Below are 15,805 nucleotides of genomic sequence, written 5' to 3'. Positions count from 1 at the left end.
TGGACAATTTAAGGGGAGTTGTAGTGCAGTTGTGACTTTGGGGCTGCTAATTAGTTTTGCTAGCCATTGTAGTTGCCCCGCCCAGTAATATATTTTCAAGTCTGGGGCAGCCAGGCCTCCTCCTACCGTGGGTCTTTGGAGGGAGCGTAGTGCAATTCTGTGTCTGCCCGATCCCCATATAAAATTAGTGGACATAGACTCTCTCTCTCTAAACACTGCTTTCGGGATTATGAGTGGGATGGTAGAAAAATAGTAGAGCATTCTGGGCAGTACTATCATTTTAAGTAAGGCAATTCTTCCACTGACTGTTGGGGGTAACGTCTCCCAGAAGCGCATATTTGCTCTAATCCCTCTGAGTGCTCCTTGTATATTTCCTTCTAGTAAATCTTCCATTTTGTGATATATTTTTACTCCTAAGTATTTAAACATGCTAGGGGACCAGGGCAGACCCCTTGTGTTGTTGGGCTCATGGGTGTCCTTAGACATTGGGAAAATTTAGGATTTCCTCCAGTTGATCTGAAGTCCGGAGGCTACACCGTAGTTCTCCAGCATCTTCATGGCTCCAGGTAAGTCTCTCTCCAGGTTTTGTAGGAAAAGCAGCATGTCATCTGCATAGAGGGCGATGTGATGGGTCCAGTTTTTAAGTGAGATACTCTTAAAGTGCAGTCCGGTTCTGGCCATTTGAGTTAGGGCTTCTACTGCTACTGCAAAGAGAAGGGGGGATAGTGGGCATCCTTGTCTGGTGCCCCTGCCAACCTGGAATGGGGCGGATATAGTATTGCCTGTTCTCAGTGGGGTTAGTGTACAGAAGTTTAGTCCATCTTACAAATCCCTCCCCCAGTCCCAACTTTAGCATGACCTGCTCTAAGTAGTCCCACCTTAGGCTGTTGAAGGCCTTCTCAATGTCCACTGAGATGATCGCCGCCAGCGGCAGAGTCGGGGGTAGAGAGTGGAGAACTGATACTAAGCGCCTAATGTTTTGGGCTGTTCTACGCTGAGGAATGAAGCCTGATTGGTCTTGGTGAATCAATGATGGCATATGAGGAAGGAGTCTATTAGCTAGTATCCGGCTTAATATTTTGTCATCAATGTTAAGCATGGATAGTGGGCGATAGGAGCAGACGTCGGTGGGGGGCCTGTCAGGTTTCAGTAGGGGTATCTGTGATGCTATTAATGGAGTTTGACCAATGACTTTGTGTTTCACCACTACGCATATTAGTTGCTCAATGTTCACCAGTAGCACATTATATGTTTTGTTCAGCCTAGCCGCCTATTGGCTTTGACATGGCATTAGCCATTACTTTCTGTATTCAATTTAGCTGCCTATTGGCTTTGACATTGCATTAGCCATTACATTCTGTATTCTGCCTATTGGCTTTGACATGCTGTATTCAGTTTAGCTGCCTATTGGCTTTGACATGATGTATTCAGTTTAGCTGCCTATTGGCTTTGACATGCTATTAGATATTACATCCTGTATCCAGCTTAGCTGCCTATTGGCTTTGACATGATATTAGACATTGCATTTTGTATTCAGCTCCGCTGCCTATTGGCTTTGACATGATATTAGACCTTGCATTTTGTATTCAGCTCAGCTGCCTATTGGCTTTGACATGACACTAGACATTGCATTTGATATTTAGGTTAGCTGCCTATTGCCTTTAACGTGGAGTTAGACATTGCAGTTGAGAATCCAAGCTGTATTTTTCCAAGCTGTGTTTTGCCACATGATGAGACAAGATGTTTTCTTCTCACACTAGACTAGACCTGATAAGAGAGAGTACATCTGGTGTTTTTCCTTTCAGCTCAAGCTTGGGAAGAGGAGCAGTCTAGGAGATCTGGCCAATCTCCAAAGGCTTGCGTAGTTTTCCCGAGTCTGAGAGGAGGGGCACACCTTTGTAACGGATGACACGGGCTTCAGAGGATGAGATTCGAATCTGCCTGACTTCGGACTGGAACTTGGCGCCAGTTGCCAGTATCCAGTGTGGGTAGATTATCTCTTTCTCGCAGTTGACTGGAGTCATCAACTTGCAGACCCTAGAAAGATGAAGCTGTAAATAGTTTCTCACATGGTGAAGTATTTGTTTTGCTTTGCATTCAATATCTTATATATATAACCTGCTGTGTACATTGCAACTGAAATATATTTTGTTTTCATTGCTGCCTTTGAATGTGTGCTTGAAATCTAATAATTTGTCTCTTACGAACTTGTGGTTTTAGAAGAATTAACAACAATAAAAGTCTTCTTTGAACTCAGAAGTGCATTCTTGATATGTTCTGTAAGCTCTGATAACGAGATAAGAAGGAAAGCAGAACAGTATCATAATAGCTATGTTGGTTGATTGGGGGAGGTTATTGTTATTCCATGCTTCGGCGTATAATGTGCAAAGGTGGGGGGGCAGTAAGTCTTGGTATATGTGATAGAACTCTAATGGGAGCCCATCTGCTCCTTGGACCTTGCCCTTTGCCATGCTTTGGATCGCAGGTTTAATTTCTGCGATTGATATTGGTGTTGCTAGGGCTGAGCTCTCCTCTGAACTCAGGTTGGGTAGAGCGAGGTCCTCTAGCTCTCGCATCTGAGTGGTACTCCGTGTTTAGGTGGGAGGTGCGTATAATTTTGCATAGCATTTAGTAAAGATGGTATTTATCTCTTTTTGGGTGTATACACTATTGCCCGGGGTTTCTTCGATTTCGACTATGACGGTTTGTTGGGGTTGAGCAAGTAAGGCTAACAGGGCGCCTGCTTTTATCACCTTCTGAGTGTTGTCTGGTTAATTATTGCTTATAGTCGAAACATGCCGATCTGTTGTTTGCCTAGTTTATTCTCGTCTTTGTTTCATTTAGAAGGAGGTTCAGGTCAGGTTGTGTGGGGCGCCTTCGCTCTGTCTCTAAGGGAGTCTTCCAATTGTTGGAGCTCAGCTTCTATTGATTTCCGAACTCCTATATTTTCAGTAATACAAGTGCCCCGAATTACTATTTTGAATGTTTCCCATTCAAAAGATCTAGAGGACGCCGTCCCCATATTTTGTTTGAGAAATTCGACAATGGCCGCATGTAAAGTGTGTTTGAATGCTTCGTCTTCGAGCATTTCCGCTCTAAGGCGCCAGGTTGGAATTGTCGGTCTCTCGCTACCCCACGACAATGAGATCATCAGGGGTTTGTGATGAGATATTGTACGACTGAGATATTCGGCTGCTATCACGTCATTTTGAATTTCGGTGGATACTAAAAAGGTGTTGAGCCTGACGTGTAAATCATGCACAGGTGAATAATATGAGTAGTCCCTTGAGTGTGGGTTGAATGTCCTCCAACTGTCTCCTAATTGCCAGTAGTGTTACCATTCGGTGAACAATTTAGCGGATTTTAGGGATTGGGATTGCGGCAGTGGCCAGTGCAATCTGTCTTGGTTGATGCTTGCTATTCAGTTAAAGTCCCCCCGATTATATTTAAACCTGCAAGAAATGGGCCTATCTCTAGAGATAGCTTGTCGAAGAATTTCCCTTGGTCATGATTTTGGTGCGTATATACTGCCTATGGTTACTTCCCTCCCCTCTAGTCTCACGCCAACTACCACGTACCTTCCTTCCTTGTCAAGGATTTTGCGGAGTATCTGGAAAGGGACCCCATGGCGAACCCATATCAGTACTCCCCTTGCGTAAGCTGAATAGTTAGTGGCGATTATTTGGCCTCTCCATCTTTTGTTGAGGGCATTAACTTCTTGCTCCACTAGATGGGTTTCCTGTAAGAGAGCTATGTGTATCCCTCTACGTTTGAGATAGCTGTATATTTTATATCGCTTGGACATATTGTTTAAGCCTCTGACGTTCCAGGTTATTATTTTATACTGTGTAACCATGATCTTGGTTTTTCTTATCTGTGTTGGCTAGGGCAGAAATATGCACTGCGGTACTGGAGATGCTGATTTGAAAGCGAGGATCTAGCTCGAGAATTATCAACTTTAGTAATGGTATGTGCATGAATTACCCCTTTTCTTAACTTAACGAAAACCTCTCTCAACTCCCTCTCCCCAGGACCGGTCACTGAAACTTTCCCCGTCCAAACCATTATAACTTACCTTAGTTCCTATTGGTGGGTGGCGTGATCGAGAGCCTACACTCCAGGCCGTTCCAGGGACCCGGCAAGGACATGTCTGCTGCCCAGAGAGGTTTACTCAGAGTTAGCCGACTTCTGCGGTTCCCGTGTATACTTCTTCAAACAAGTGTTGTGTTAGTTATGCTCGTGGTGTTACCTATGTGATTTCAGCTCCACCCGTGAGGGGTCAAATTATTTCTTCCGTCGATCTCGGGGTTACTTTAGGCAAGCTAGTAAGAGTGTTCCGTGATGAGATTGAGGAACTCCCACAACTCGAGTCGTGGTCCAAGGCGTCACCCAAAGCCTGGGAGAGGACGGGGGCTTCTCCGCTCAGAACTGCCGCTGCATCCACTGCTTAGTGCATTTCTTGTAGAGTTTGGTGTCTAGAGGGTGCGATTTCCAAGACCTGTTTGGAGGATCTGCTACGTTTCCTGCCTGGCGGGCGAGGGGCCCTGGTCCGGAAACCCAGAGAGGCAAGATGCAGGGATTCCAGTCAGTCTCCCACCAGCTGTGGAAATGAAGAAACAAAAAGTGCATTTTGCCTTCATGTTCTACTCTAAGTTTGGCTCGGAAGAGCATTGCATATGTTATACCTTTTTCGCGTAGTGTACGTTTGTGGTCATTGTAGGAGGCTCTCTTGGGTTTGAGTTCCTTTGGTGAAGTCTGGGAAAACCATGATGCGTTGGTTATTTAACATGATTTCACCTAAACGAATTTGCGAGAGGATATAGTCACTATCTTTGAAGTGTAGTAGTTTTGCCACTATTGGACGTGGTCTGGTTCCTGGGCGGGGAGGTCTACTGGGTACTCTATGGGCTCTTTCTATCGCAAAAAGCGCTGAGAGGCCCTCGGGGGCACAATGTCTTTTATCCAGCTTTCCAGGAATGATTCCATGTTTGCTGCAGAGGACTCCGCTCCTTCCGGCACACTGACCAGTCTAAGGTTGCTCCTACAAGAACGGTTTTTTGCATCTTCCGCCCTGGCTTCAAGAGCTTTGATTCAGGATGTGAGCTTGACAGTTTAGGTAGAAGATGCTTTCTGCGTGGATGTCACCAGTTCTAGGGTCTTTTTGGTCACTCCTACTCTCTCCGTGAGCTTACGGTGGTCGTCCCGCAACAGTGATAGGTCCACTGTCAAGTTATCTATTTTTTTGTTCAAGTGCTTCGGGGGATTCTCTAATGGCCTGAAAGACCGTGTCTAGAGTTGTCTTCTGCTGTGCTGGGGTGTTTTGCGGGACCAAGTTTGGGGGTTGTCCAGACATCTTGGTGGCCGTCACGTCGTCATGGTCCTGCCCTTCACGCTTTTTGGGTTTGCCCATTGTTTTAACCCTGTTGCGATGCGAATGAAGTAGGAGGCCTCAGTTGTGGCGTTCAGGGGCTCTTAAATTTGAATGTTTCGGCGGGGTGGGTCTCTGCGCACTCCTCGCAGCTCCTCGTCGAGTATCCGAGTGAGGGGAGCGTTATTATTGAGCAGGGAGGTTGGATCTCAGCTTTCCGCCTTTGTTTGTGGAGGTTTCTACCGGGTATCTGGGGTCCACCGGCTTGCAAGGCTGAGGGGCAGATTCCTGCTAGTGTCCGCTTCCCTGGCAAGACCAAGGGTGTTAGTCAGCAGGCAGCAGGTGCACGCGTCTCCGCCCGCGCTCCTATGGGGGTTAGCACTCCACTTGGTGGACCTCCCGAGGTAGGTTTTTGTATGGGCGGTGGGGGGGCCCAGTTTCTGAGTCCAGGCGTTCCTTTACTTTTCTTCATTTCCCCCCCCCCCCTAGTTATTTCTATGTTTTTATAATTAAAATTCCCTACAGTGCCCAGCGGGGAATTAGATTTTAGCCGTGACTCCTCACCTCTTTGGAGCCGCCGGCCCCGGACACCCAAATATTTAAAGCTCAGTCAACGGATAGGAACCTTATCTTGCCAATCATAGCAGTCCCGCGTAGGCTGCAGTGGCATCAGCCCGTACTTAGCCGGATTCATTTGCAGGACTGACGCTTCCTCAAAGCAACGCAGAAGGTGAAGGCTTTGTGGTCCAGTTTCACTAGGATTCGCCATATACAATAGGATGTCATTGGCGTACAGTGCCACGTGGTCCTCGTAAGTGGGATCCCAGCTCCACCTGCGGTATATTGGGTCCATCCTAACCGGGTGAGCTAAAGGCTAGTGTCGATAAAGGACAGCCCTGATGTGTCCCTCGCCGAATGGAGAAGGAAAACGATAGTGTTGTCCACTCAAATTCCGGCTACGGGTTGATGTATAGAGTGTGGACCATCCGGCAAAATCGTGGGCCCATGCCCGACCGTATTAGCAGCAAACGTAAGTATTCCCAATCTACCATATCAAAGATTTTTTTGAAATCAATAAAAAGAAGTGCTAAATCGGAGGGAATGTGTTGACGTTGAGCCAGTGCTACATGGAAACGATGTATACAATGACGTGTACCCCGTTTGGTCATAAAGCTGTATTGGTCGGGGTGAATCAGAAGTGGCAGGACCCTCTTGAGGCGGGTCTCAAGAATTTTGGCATAGATTTTTATTTGGTTATTAAGTGAAGTTGGTCTGTAATCCTCCCAAGACCTGGTCGACGGCTGTGTCTTAGGGAGCACCACTATGGTGGCCATGTCCATTCTGTCCGTAAAGGAACCAACCTGGGTCTCTTCATCATTTGGGGCCTGAAGTTGAGGTGTTAACCCTTTGCTAAACATTTTGTGGTATTCCAACGGAAACCCATCGGGTCCAGAAGTTTTTAACCCCAATGACATGATTGCCTCACTTATTTCCTTCCTCGTTATAGTTTCATGAAGGATGGCCATGTCCATTCTGTCCGTAAAGGAACCAACCTGGGTCTCTTCATCATTTGGGGCCTGAAGTTGAGGTGTTAACCCTTTGCTAAACATTTTGTGGTATTCCAACGGAAACCCATCGGGTCCAGAAGTTTTTAACCCCAGTGACATGATTGCCTCACTTATTTCCTTCCTCGTTATAGTTTCATGAAGGATGTCTATGTCCATTTGTAACAACTCCGGGAGAGGGACATAGTTAAAAAATTGTCGGTGTGTTCTGGGATTATCATTGGGGAAGCCTTGTATAGTTTGCTGTAATAAGAGGGAAAAGTGTCCGCCACCTATTGTAGCTTGGTGACCACCTCACCCCTACGTTGCTAATTCCGGGGATAATTCTAGATGAGTGATGGTGTGATACCAATCAATAAAGCAGTTTCCCATTTTTGTCTCCCCACCCATATACACGGGCGGTGGAGGCACGCCATAAGTATCTGTTCCTGTATGCGCATGAGTTGCTGAATCAGTTCCTCAGTTGGCTGTGTGGATTGTTTAGCTTCAAGACGGAGGGCTCAGGCTTCCAAACTAGAGATGCAAAGCCTCTGTGATCGCTCCCGGGTGACTGGTTGGATTAAAATACTATACTTTAAAAAAAAAAAATCACTGGAAAAAACTAAGGTTACAGAGACAATATAGTTAGGAAATGGAATAAAAAAAAAAAACATAGAAATTCACTGGAAAAAATCCAAACAAAGGTTGCAGGGGCTTTATAGTTAGGATCACATTTTAAACATAACAAACCATAGAAATTCACCTGTTATAGTTAGTTATGTAAAGGAACTCTAACTTGTGCCCTAGCCTAAGGTAACTATATATTGCGCCTTCGCTATGCACTAATTACCCCACAAATTACAGCACTCATGATTTGTTTGACATCATTGATAATATCAGTGTAATATTTGCAGTAAAAAATTTGCTGAAAAAAAAACTGCATGGCGAGGGCACGAGTTATAGTTACTTTAGGGCACAAGTTATAGTTACTTGAGATAACTCTAACCGTTGAATTTCTGCAGTTTTGTACGCTATAGCTTAACTATAACGTCCTTCTAACTTTTTTTTTTTTATGAATATAGATGTGTGTGTGTGTGTGTATATATATATATATATATATATATATATTTTCTCTATTGGGGCTGTTGTGAATTTGTAAAGAAACGCTGTGGAGGTGTTTTGTAAAGTATGGAAGTCTGCATGCATTTATACATGCTGCAGGTAATGTTTGTGTTAATAAGAGAAATCAATAAATACCATTTCAGCATACCATAAAAGGGCGCACAAATTCCATTGTTTTCCCCTTGGGGGCTGATCGTGCCCTCATTGTGGGGCCCAATTGCTACCCACTAAATACCTCCATTGTTGGCCAAACATGTATGCCCAAAAGGGCATAAGGATACTCTTGGTAATAATGGAATATGGTGAATATAGAGATTTGGTATAATAGAAAAGGCATAGATGGATATACCAGCTGCAGGGAAAGCTCTAATAAGCAGAGATGTTAGACCGAGACAGACCTTCCCTGTTTCTTAAAACTTAAAGTAAATGGGTGACAATCTTTGTCAGACTCTCACTTGAGTTTTGACGATCTGTTTAAAAGAAATGAGCCCTGAAAAAAGATTTTTTTGTATATATTGAATGTAAAATAAAGAATTGAATAGGTGAAGATTGCCTGTGCATTTCAAATGTAAAATAGCCCTCCTTTATACCAGTAGAACTGCTTCATAGGAGGCAGAATGAGAGCTCATATAGCCAAAAGCATGTTTGTGAGAGAAATACTCTTCTGGGCTCATCTAAGATGTGATGGACAATGCCTCGATCCAGTAGATGAAGAGAGATCCCATCAAGAAGCCACTGGCTGAAGAGGGCCAACATAAAGCCTAATCTATGTATCTTGGAAATAGTCTGTCAAGCAGTCAGTTGCCAGACCAGACCTAAAATGGGTGTATCACTGAGGAGGAATCCCTAGGCCTTTGAGGGGGTAAACCACAGGACAGCTGTCTGTGATCTGCTAGTTGGCGGTCCCATGTTTCAAACAGCTTAGTGGAATTGCAGTTGACTGAAGGATGAAACACATTTCAATTTTTTCAGGAAAGGTCTGTTAGGCAATTTATAATGAAGTATTCATACTGCTTTTTAAAGCATATCGTAGAAAAAAAAATATTTTCCAAAAATGTAGATGCTTGTAGTGCTTGTGATTAAGAATAAAGTTTTTATTTGATGTGAAGTGGCCTAATGTTTGGTTTGTATGTCCTTTTTTTCAGATGTATCCAGCCTGAACATGAGTGAAATTGAAGTAGTAAAGGTACACCACATATATTTTGAATGTTTGTGTCAAACCATGATTTTAATGCTGGGTGCTCATTATCCTGGGTAACAGAAGTTGAAATTGGCTTACTGCACAGTCATTCCAGTGTGTGCAGCATTCTATGCAATTTGCTACTTAGTCAGTGAAGGGATGGTCTGTTTATTTAATCATAAAAATGTATTTCAATGGTGTGTATACTAGTGTATGTGAAGTTGTATAGGCTTAATTTTTAGTTCAGTACATTACTTAATCACATTATAAACACATTGTGTCTTGTTGAAAGTGACTTTGCTTTACTGGTCTAATGGGAAATGTAAAGGTGTTAGTCGCTTCCCTGCCTTAAAGACCTCTGTCTGTGTTCAGTGAAATATTGTGGCTTCTAATTACTTGATAACTCATTTTTGTTCTCTCCAACTTCAGTTAACTTTGGACTTTAGATCACCACAGGATTATGTTTCCTTGGAAGAATTCTGCTCACTTCAGCCTTACATTTGTTTTTTAACTTGTTTGTAGTGTCATCAAATACCTTTAAGTGGTATCTTTCTGGTAGTAAGACTAATTTTATTCTAAGATCGAATGGCTTATTACCAGGGCTAAAGATTTGGCTAAGATTGAAAAAGTGTCTAATATTACATGTCATCTTAAGGAGCTAGTCAGATACAGTAGGTGAGTAGGAAAGAAAACCTTAATTTGAGCACTCATAAACTTTAGGAACCTTCAAGATTACAGTGTGAAAACATTGGTACATAGGGTAGATTAAAATAAGGTATGGTGGGAAAGAGGAAGCAAATAGTACCTGGGAAAAAATTCAGTCTGAATTTTGAATAGAGTGACTAGCGCAAACATCTCCTTTTTAGGGTGGAAAACTAAAAGGGCAGTCTGTTATGTTGAGTTTAATGTTTCCACCTTTAGGAAGTTTATAACAACATTCAATTTCAGTAATAAAGAGATGCATCACTTGTAACTCTGAGACATGTTTTCAGTATGCAGTTGTATGGATATTCACCCTTCTCCAAGCATTTTGTACGTATTTTCTGGTTAGGCAAGGAAACTGTTTAATTAGGCAAATGGTAGTGGTTGTAAATGAGATCACAGTATTTATTTTTAATATTAATCAAAGAACGAGGGGGCAGTATAATGCGGGGAGTTTGGGTTCTGCCCAACACGGTGGAACGGCTACTTTTGAAGTATGTATTTTTTTTATTATCATTGTCTTGTCCACTTTTGTGGGTTTAGATAGACATTGGCCGATGCTTAATGTGAACCTAAATGGCTGTCTTGTTTAGTGGTGTAACCTAATTGTAAAGGGACTTCTGTGCAAAAAGTATCCCAGCCTGGTATAAGGCAGTGAGTGATCTGAAATTCCCTTCGTTAGGAAGGTGGTTTCCTAATGAGGGGACCAAGAAGTAATCTAACATCGAGCCCGCCTGGGAGTTGATGTTAAATCAACTCCCAGATGGGCTCTTGAGGACCAAGAAGTAATCTAACATCGAGCCTGCCGAGATGCGTATGAAATTTGTCTCCTCTTTGGATGTCTCGCCCTCCACAGGTCTTGTAACTCCTTTGCCCAAGTGAAATCTAGTAATTTATAGTTGTCCGTCCCTCTGACAGCTGTCATTCTAAGTTTGTGTGCATAGTCAAACTGAGTTCACCCCCTCACAAGTTAGTCACTTCCAATTAGAGTAACTCTTTGGAAGGATAAATTATTCATAGGCCTAACTTGTACATAACATGCATGTATCATTAGAAAAGCCTTGCGATATGTCACCCAAGTCTATTAAGGGTTGTAATGCAGCTCCCTAGTAAATAAAGAAGCAGTGCAGGGAATGCGGACTATTATGATTCCTACCTAATTCATGCAGAATTGAAACATGGGTTGGGAGTATCTCATGTGCAATAGTGCGTAGTCCTTCATTCCACGTAAGTGCCCTGTTGGAGTGCTGTTTGTCTCTGTCTTAATATTTTTCTACAGTTGTCACAGACCTGTGGGGGGCATTTGGGGTGGAGGTGTGGGGTTCGGTTGTCACAGTTTCATTACTATGGATAGTTGAAGCAGGACCATCCAGGCACCATGGTACCTCATTCTCCTTTGCGTTCCATGTTGTGCTTAATGCGGAAAGGGCCACTCGAGGAGCACCACAATTATATTTCTCCAACAACCAATGAATGGGTGGTGTGTTTAGTAGCTGTGAATTCTCTGCTGCCGGTACTGTGCCTTGGTGGTACGTGACTGCCCTGCTCTAGCCCTCTTACAGCCATCTACGGTGTCTGTTCAGTCCTGTCCCTACGCCTCATCTCCTCTTCACTGCTTATGGTGGGGCGTGGCTGCCACTGATCACCTTGGGGCTGCATGGCCGAATTTTGGCACCCTCTCGCTCCCATCAGCGTCCTTTCTGCCCAGTGTTCTTCAAAGGCCTCTGCATAATTCTGGTGTCGCATTAATAAACAATTTCTTTTTTTAATTCTGGCCAACTCTTTAATCGTACCTGGAAGAGAATTCAGTCTTCAAATCAATACTAAACCAAACGAAGTAGCAGAGATCTTCAAATTCTTCGAACTATATTTCTGCACAGAAAATAGAAATGTTAAGTGTCAAGAACGTCAAATATCTAACAGTTGAACCTCCTCTCTTTCAAAGCAAAACAGTTACACTGTAACAGAGAAATTGAGGGTATGAGGTCTGTAGAGTGTAGGTGGAATTAAAAGTTGGAAAAGCACCCTAATCTGTTGGTTTTATGTCCAATTTTTACAAAATCTTCTGGGACCATATTAAATTCCTACAGTTAAATCTGTTTCAACATAAAATGAAAACAGACAAAATAAGAGGCATCACAGCTGAAGCTCAAATATCCACTATTACCAAGGAAGGGAAACACTTAACACTGAAACAAAAACATATAGGCTGATTTTTGCATATAAGCCTTCATTGTAAAATGTATGCTAAGCATTTAGCTAATTAACATAATACATTGCTCCTAAGTCTGAAACAATCTGTTAGGCTGGATTCAAGACTGTTTTGCCATGTCTTATGAAAGGCCGAACCCTTGAACACTCCTATGGCTGCCCTTGCCTTGGATGGTGAAAAAGAATGTTAGGTTGCTTGGATAATTTATTTTTTATGATATCCTACTGCTAAGAGTCGTGTTGAATTGATGCTTACTAACATAACATTAATAAATTACATCAACCACTTATGGGGGTTATAAAAACATATGTGATCTCTGTACATTTTTCTGTCAGCAAAGATGTTTTTTGACCAACGCAATATGATAATGAACTTTTAAAATTAATTTACCTATAAGAACATTTGAATAGGTATTTTATAAGTCTGCTGAAATCTGCATGGGTGGAAGGCTCACTTAAGGACACTTCTTAGGTTAATGTTTGATCACTTTTGATATTACTTTGGTCACTCCTTTTCGAATATAATTTTTGGTCACTTCTCGTTGATTTCATTCTTGAAAAATGATAAAAATAATACTAACTGGGCGGATTACACCTGTCATAACTTCTGGACTCCAATCCAACACTTGTGGTTGATGGCAGTTGCATTAATCTCTCCTTTTTTCTCTCATCGAAACTAATATACATCCTTCTTCTAGTCACTTGTTAGCACTCCGCTACAAATTAAGTTTGTTACACTTTTACAATGAGTCTCGTCTGATAGCCAAATATATATTTACTGGAGAAGATTTCTTCTTTGAAAAATTCGACCTCTTTTTGCATTCTGGGTGATATTCCCAAGTATTTTTGTTTTTCTTCCAAAAAGAAGAGTACCTTTTTTTCTAATTTCTTTTTGTACTTTTAAAGCCTTGAAAAAGCCCCAGGTTTTCATATCGGCAGGGAGCAAAACGCGTGTCAGCTTCTGTTCTTCTCTATGTACCTCATAATAAATACCTACTGGATTCATTGACTTGGCTGAACGTGCTTCTTAAATTCCGATTATGATGTGAAGATTTGTACTATTAACTTGAAATATGGGTTTGCCAATACCTCATTGCAACTATTGATTATTCTAATTTTAATAGAGGAGGCTCATTCTTCTATCCAGACTCTTAAGGTCAATGAGAAATTGCAGGTTAAAATGAAATACTATAATCTGGCCTTTCCATGGTCAATCACAACCTTCAAAATAAAAGGTTCCCTTTATAAAAATTAACTCAATTGATAAAGGCATTCTGTGGTATAAACACCTAGCCACCAGTAAAGATCTTTTTCCTTATTCATGAAAATAAGCGAAGGTTAGAACGTGTTATATTTCCGACGTAGCCTCTCAAATCACTTACTAGTTGATTTTGGCCTGTATCTCCCACTCTTAATGAGAGGAGAGGTATAGTCTCTGACCTTCTCCACCCTCCTACTCTTGAGTCCGTTTGAAACTTACAGGGAAAGTAGGGACTAGACTGTGTTTGTAACCATCCTGATAGCAAATGCCCTGTGGCTTGGTCCTATGTATTGTTTATGTTGCTTTTATGCAAAATTACTTCTCTTCTAGGTCAAACTTAATTTAGGTTGCTACATAAAAAATATTATCTACGCAAGCCAGTAATTGAGATTCTGAGAATTTGCTTTAATTGTGGATCTGCTACTAGGACTTGGATTATAGTTCTTTTTTTTATGCCCCTTCTGAAAGCTTTCTAGGATAAAGTTTGTGATCACATTGACAATGTTGGCAGCATAAATTTATCAAAAAGCTTTACATATTCAATTTCTGGAGCAGTGTTGAGATTCGATATACCAATCTCCAATCTTGACCATCCTCTTATTAATCTGCTACTCACTCTGGCCTGCAAAACAGTTCTTAGGAATTGGAAAGATTCAAATAAAACATCAACCCAATTCTTGGTGGGACTATCTTGTCTTTATGAAAAGAGTGGACAGCATAGCAATTCAGATTTCCCACAGGCTCTGCCCAAAACGTCCCATATGGGAGAAAGTAGAAATTTACCTCCATCCAGATAGTCTGCATATTCTATCAATATGACTTGAGTCTCTCATTGTACATACTGTTATGTCTGTGTACCAGGTTCCACTTCATTATTACATTTTTGTAATAGCATCCAATTGATGTTCCTTTTGTGTGCTTATTTTATTCCTACTTTTTTTCCCTGTTACCCCATTTGACATTATTTTGTTGATTCCCATCCCACTTGATAAGTTCACCTTGCCTCACTCTGGTTTCTTTTCTGAGCCCATTACAAATGTCCGTGGAGCGTAATGTATGCAGATTTCACTGGTCTATATAATTTGTCTTTTATATAAGGGCGGTGACTATAAAATATACTGTTGATTAGGTAGAAATGTTTTGTTATACTTCAAGGTTGAAGTTATACTTATGAATATTTTCAACTTCTTCCCTTGTGCAACTCTTTCTAATTTCTTCCATTTGATGTTTATTGTGCTGAAAAACTAAAAAACGGGGCTCAGATTGGTTTGAGAAATGTGAAAAAGCAGGTCTGAGAAAAATATATATTGCCTTAACACTTTGTGCAGGTTATGCTGGGTATGCAGGTGTTTGATTTGGTCCTCTCTGCAGGGTCACCCCCAAACGTTTTGCCTTCACCCCTCTTTTTTTCTGAATTTGTTTCTTTTGGTTTTGGGACTCCTGCACTGTTTATCACTGTTAAATATGTGATTATCAGCCTACATCTGATTGGCACATTTATTTTACATTTAAGTCCCTAGTATATGGTATTGCATGTACCCAGAGCCTGTAATTGAAATGCTACTAGTGGTCCTGAAGCACCCATTGTGTCACCACCTAAAGTAGCCCTTAAAAAAATTCGACCTGGCAAAATAAATCGTTTTCCAGGCCTGATACTTCTTTTTTAATAAATGTGTCAGCCTTAGGGGTAGGTCTTAAACAGCCAGAGGGCAAGGTGCAGTGCATTTAAAAACTAGGACATGTTATTTTAAGTTTTACTTGTCCTGGTAGTGAAAAACTCGCACACTTATTTTTCGCTACTGCAAGACCTGCGTCTCCTATTGGATAACATTGGGTTACATTTGCAGATTTATGTGCTTGCTTTTAATTAAGATGAAGTAGGAACATCACGTTTGATCCCTAATGAAATGTAATTTAAAAACCCTCTTATGTTGTAAAGTCTGATTTTGTCACAAATCTGAAAATGGCTCTAATAGAAAGTTGTCATTTTCTTGTCCTAATCATTTGGGGCCAGATGTATCAAATTTTTTTTTTGTTTGTTTTTTTTAACCCATTCTGTGTCTATGGGAAAAGTGTTCGTACATATGGCCCTTGGTGCTTTGTGCTAGTTTCCTGGGTCACTTGACTGAGTAATTTAGCTGTTGGGCTTTGGGTAACCCCTTCCCCACTCCCAGACAATGAGACAAAAAGGAACTAGGTAATGGCAGGATGGATTATCCTGCCAGGATGGCTGGGGCAGAACTGTTCCCTGCCGCACTTAACCTTCAAAGAACTGCCTCCAGCACACACACAAAGGAACTTGACCCTCTCTTTTGTCACTCCAGTCTTTTGGAGCCTTGGCAGGCGAAGAAAGGACCATTCCAGAACCTGATGCTAATGAGGGTAGACCCTAAAAGATTCCCTCACTTCAAAGGCTT

The 15,805-nt window shown here is 41.9% G+C and overlaps 1 protein-coding gene across 1 annotated transcript in view; it reads left to right on the top strand.

Moving 5' to 3' along the window:
• Window positions 1-15,805, top strand: part of LOC138267129 (putative ATP-dependent RNA helicase TDRD12) — a 924,858-nt gene that overhangs the window by 49,348 nt on the left and 859,705 nt on the right. The window contains exon 2 of the mRNA XM_069215983.1: window positions 9,180-9,220. Coding sequence (XP_069072084.1) covers window positions 9,197-9,220 — 24 coding nt within the window. The 5' untranslated portion in view covers window positions 9,180-9,196. The remainder of the gene's footprint in view (window positions 1-9,179; window positions 9,221-15,805) is intronic.

Source organism: Pleurodeles waltl, chromosome 12, assembly GCF_031143425.1.
Source record: "Pleurodeles waltl isolate 20211129_DDA chromosome 12, aPleWal1.hap1.20221129, whole genome shotgun sequence".
Classification (NCBI taxonomy): Eukaryota; Metazoa; Chordata; class Amphibia; order Caudata; family Salamandridae; genus Pleurodeles; species Pleurodeles waltl.
The sequence above is the reverse complement of the archived record's forward strand: the minus strand, read 5'-3'. Positions and strand labels throughout refer to the sequence as shown.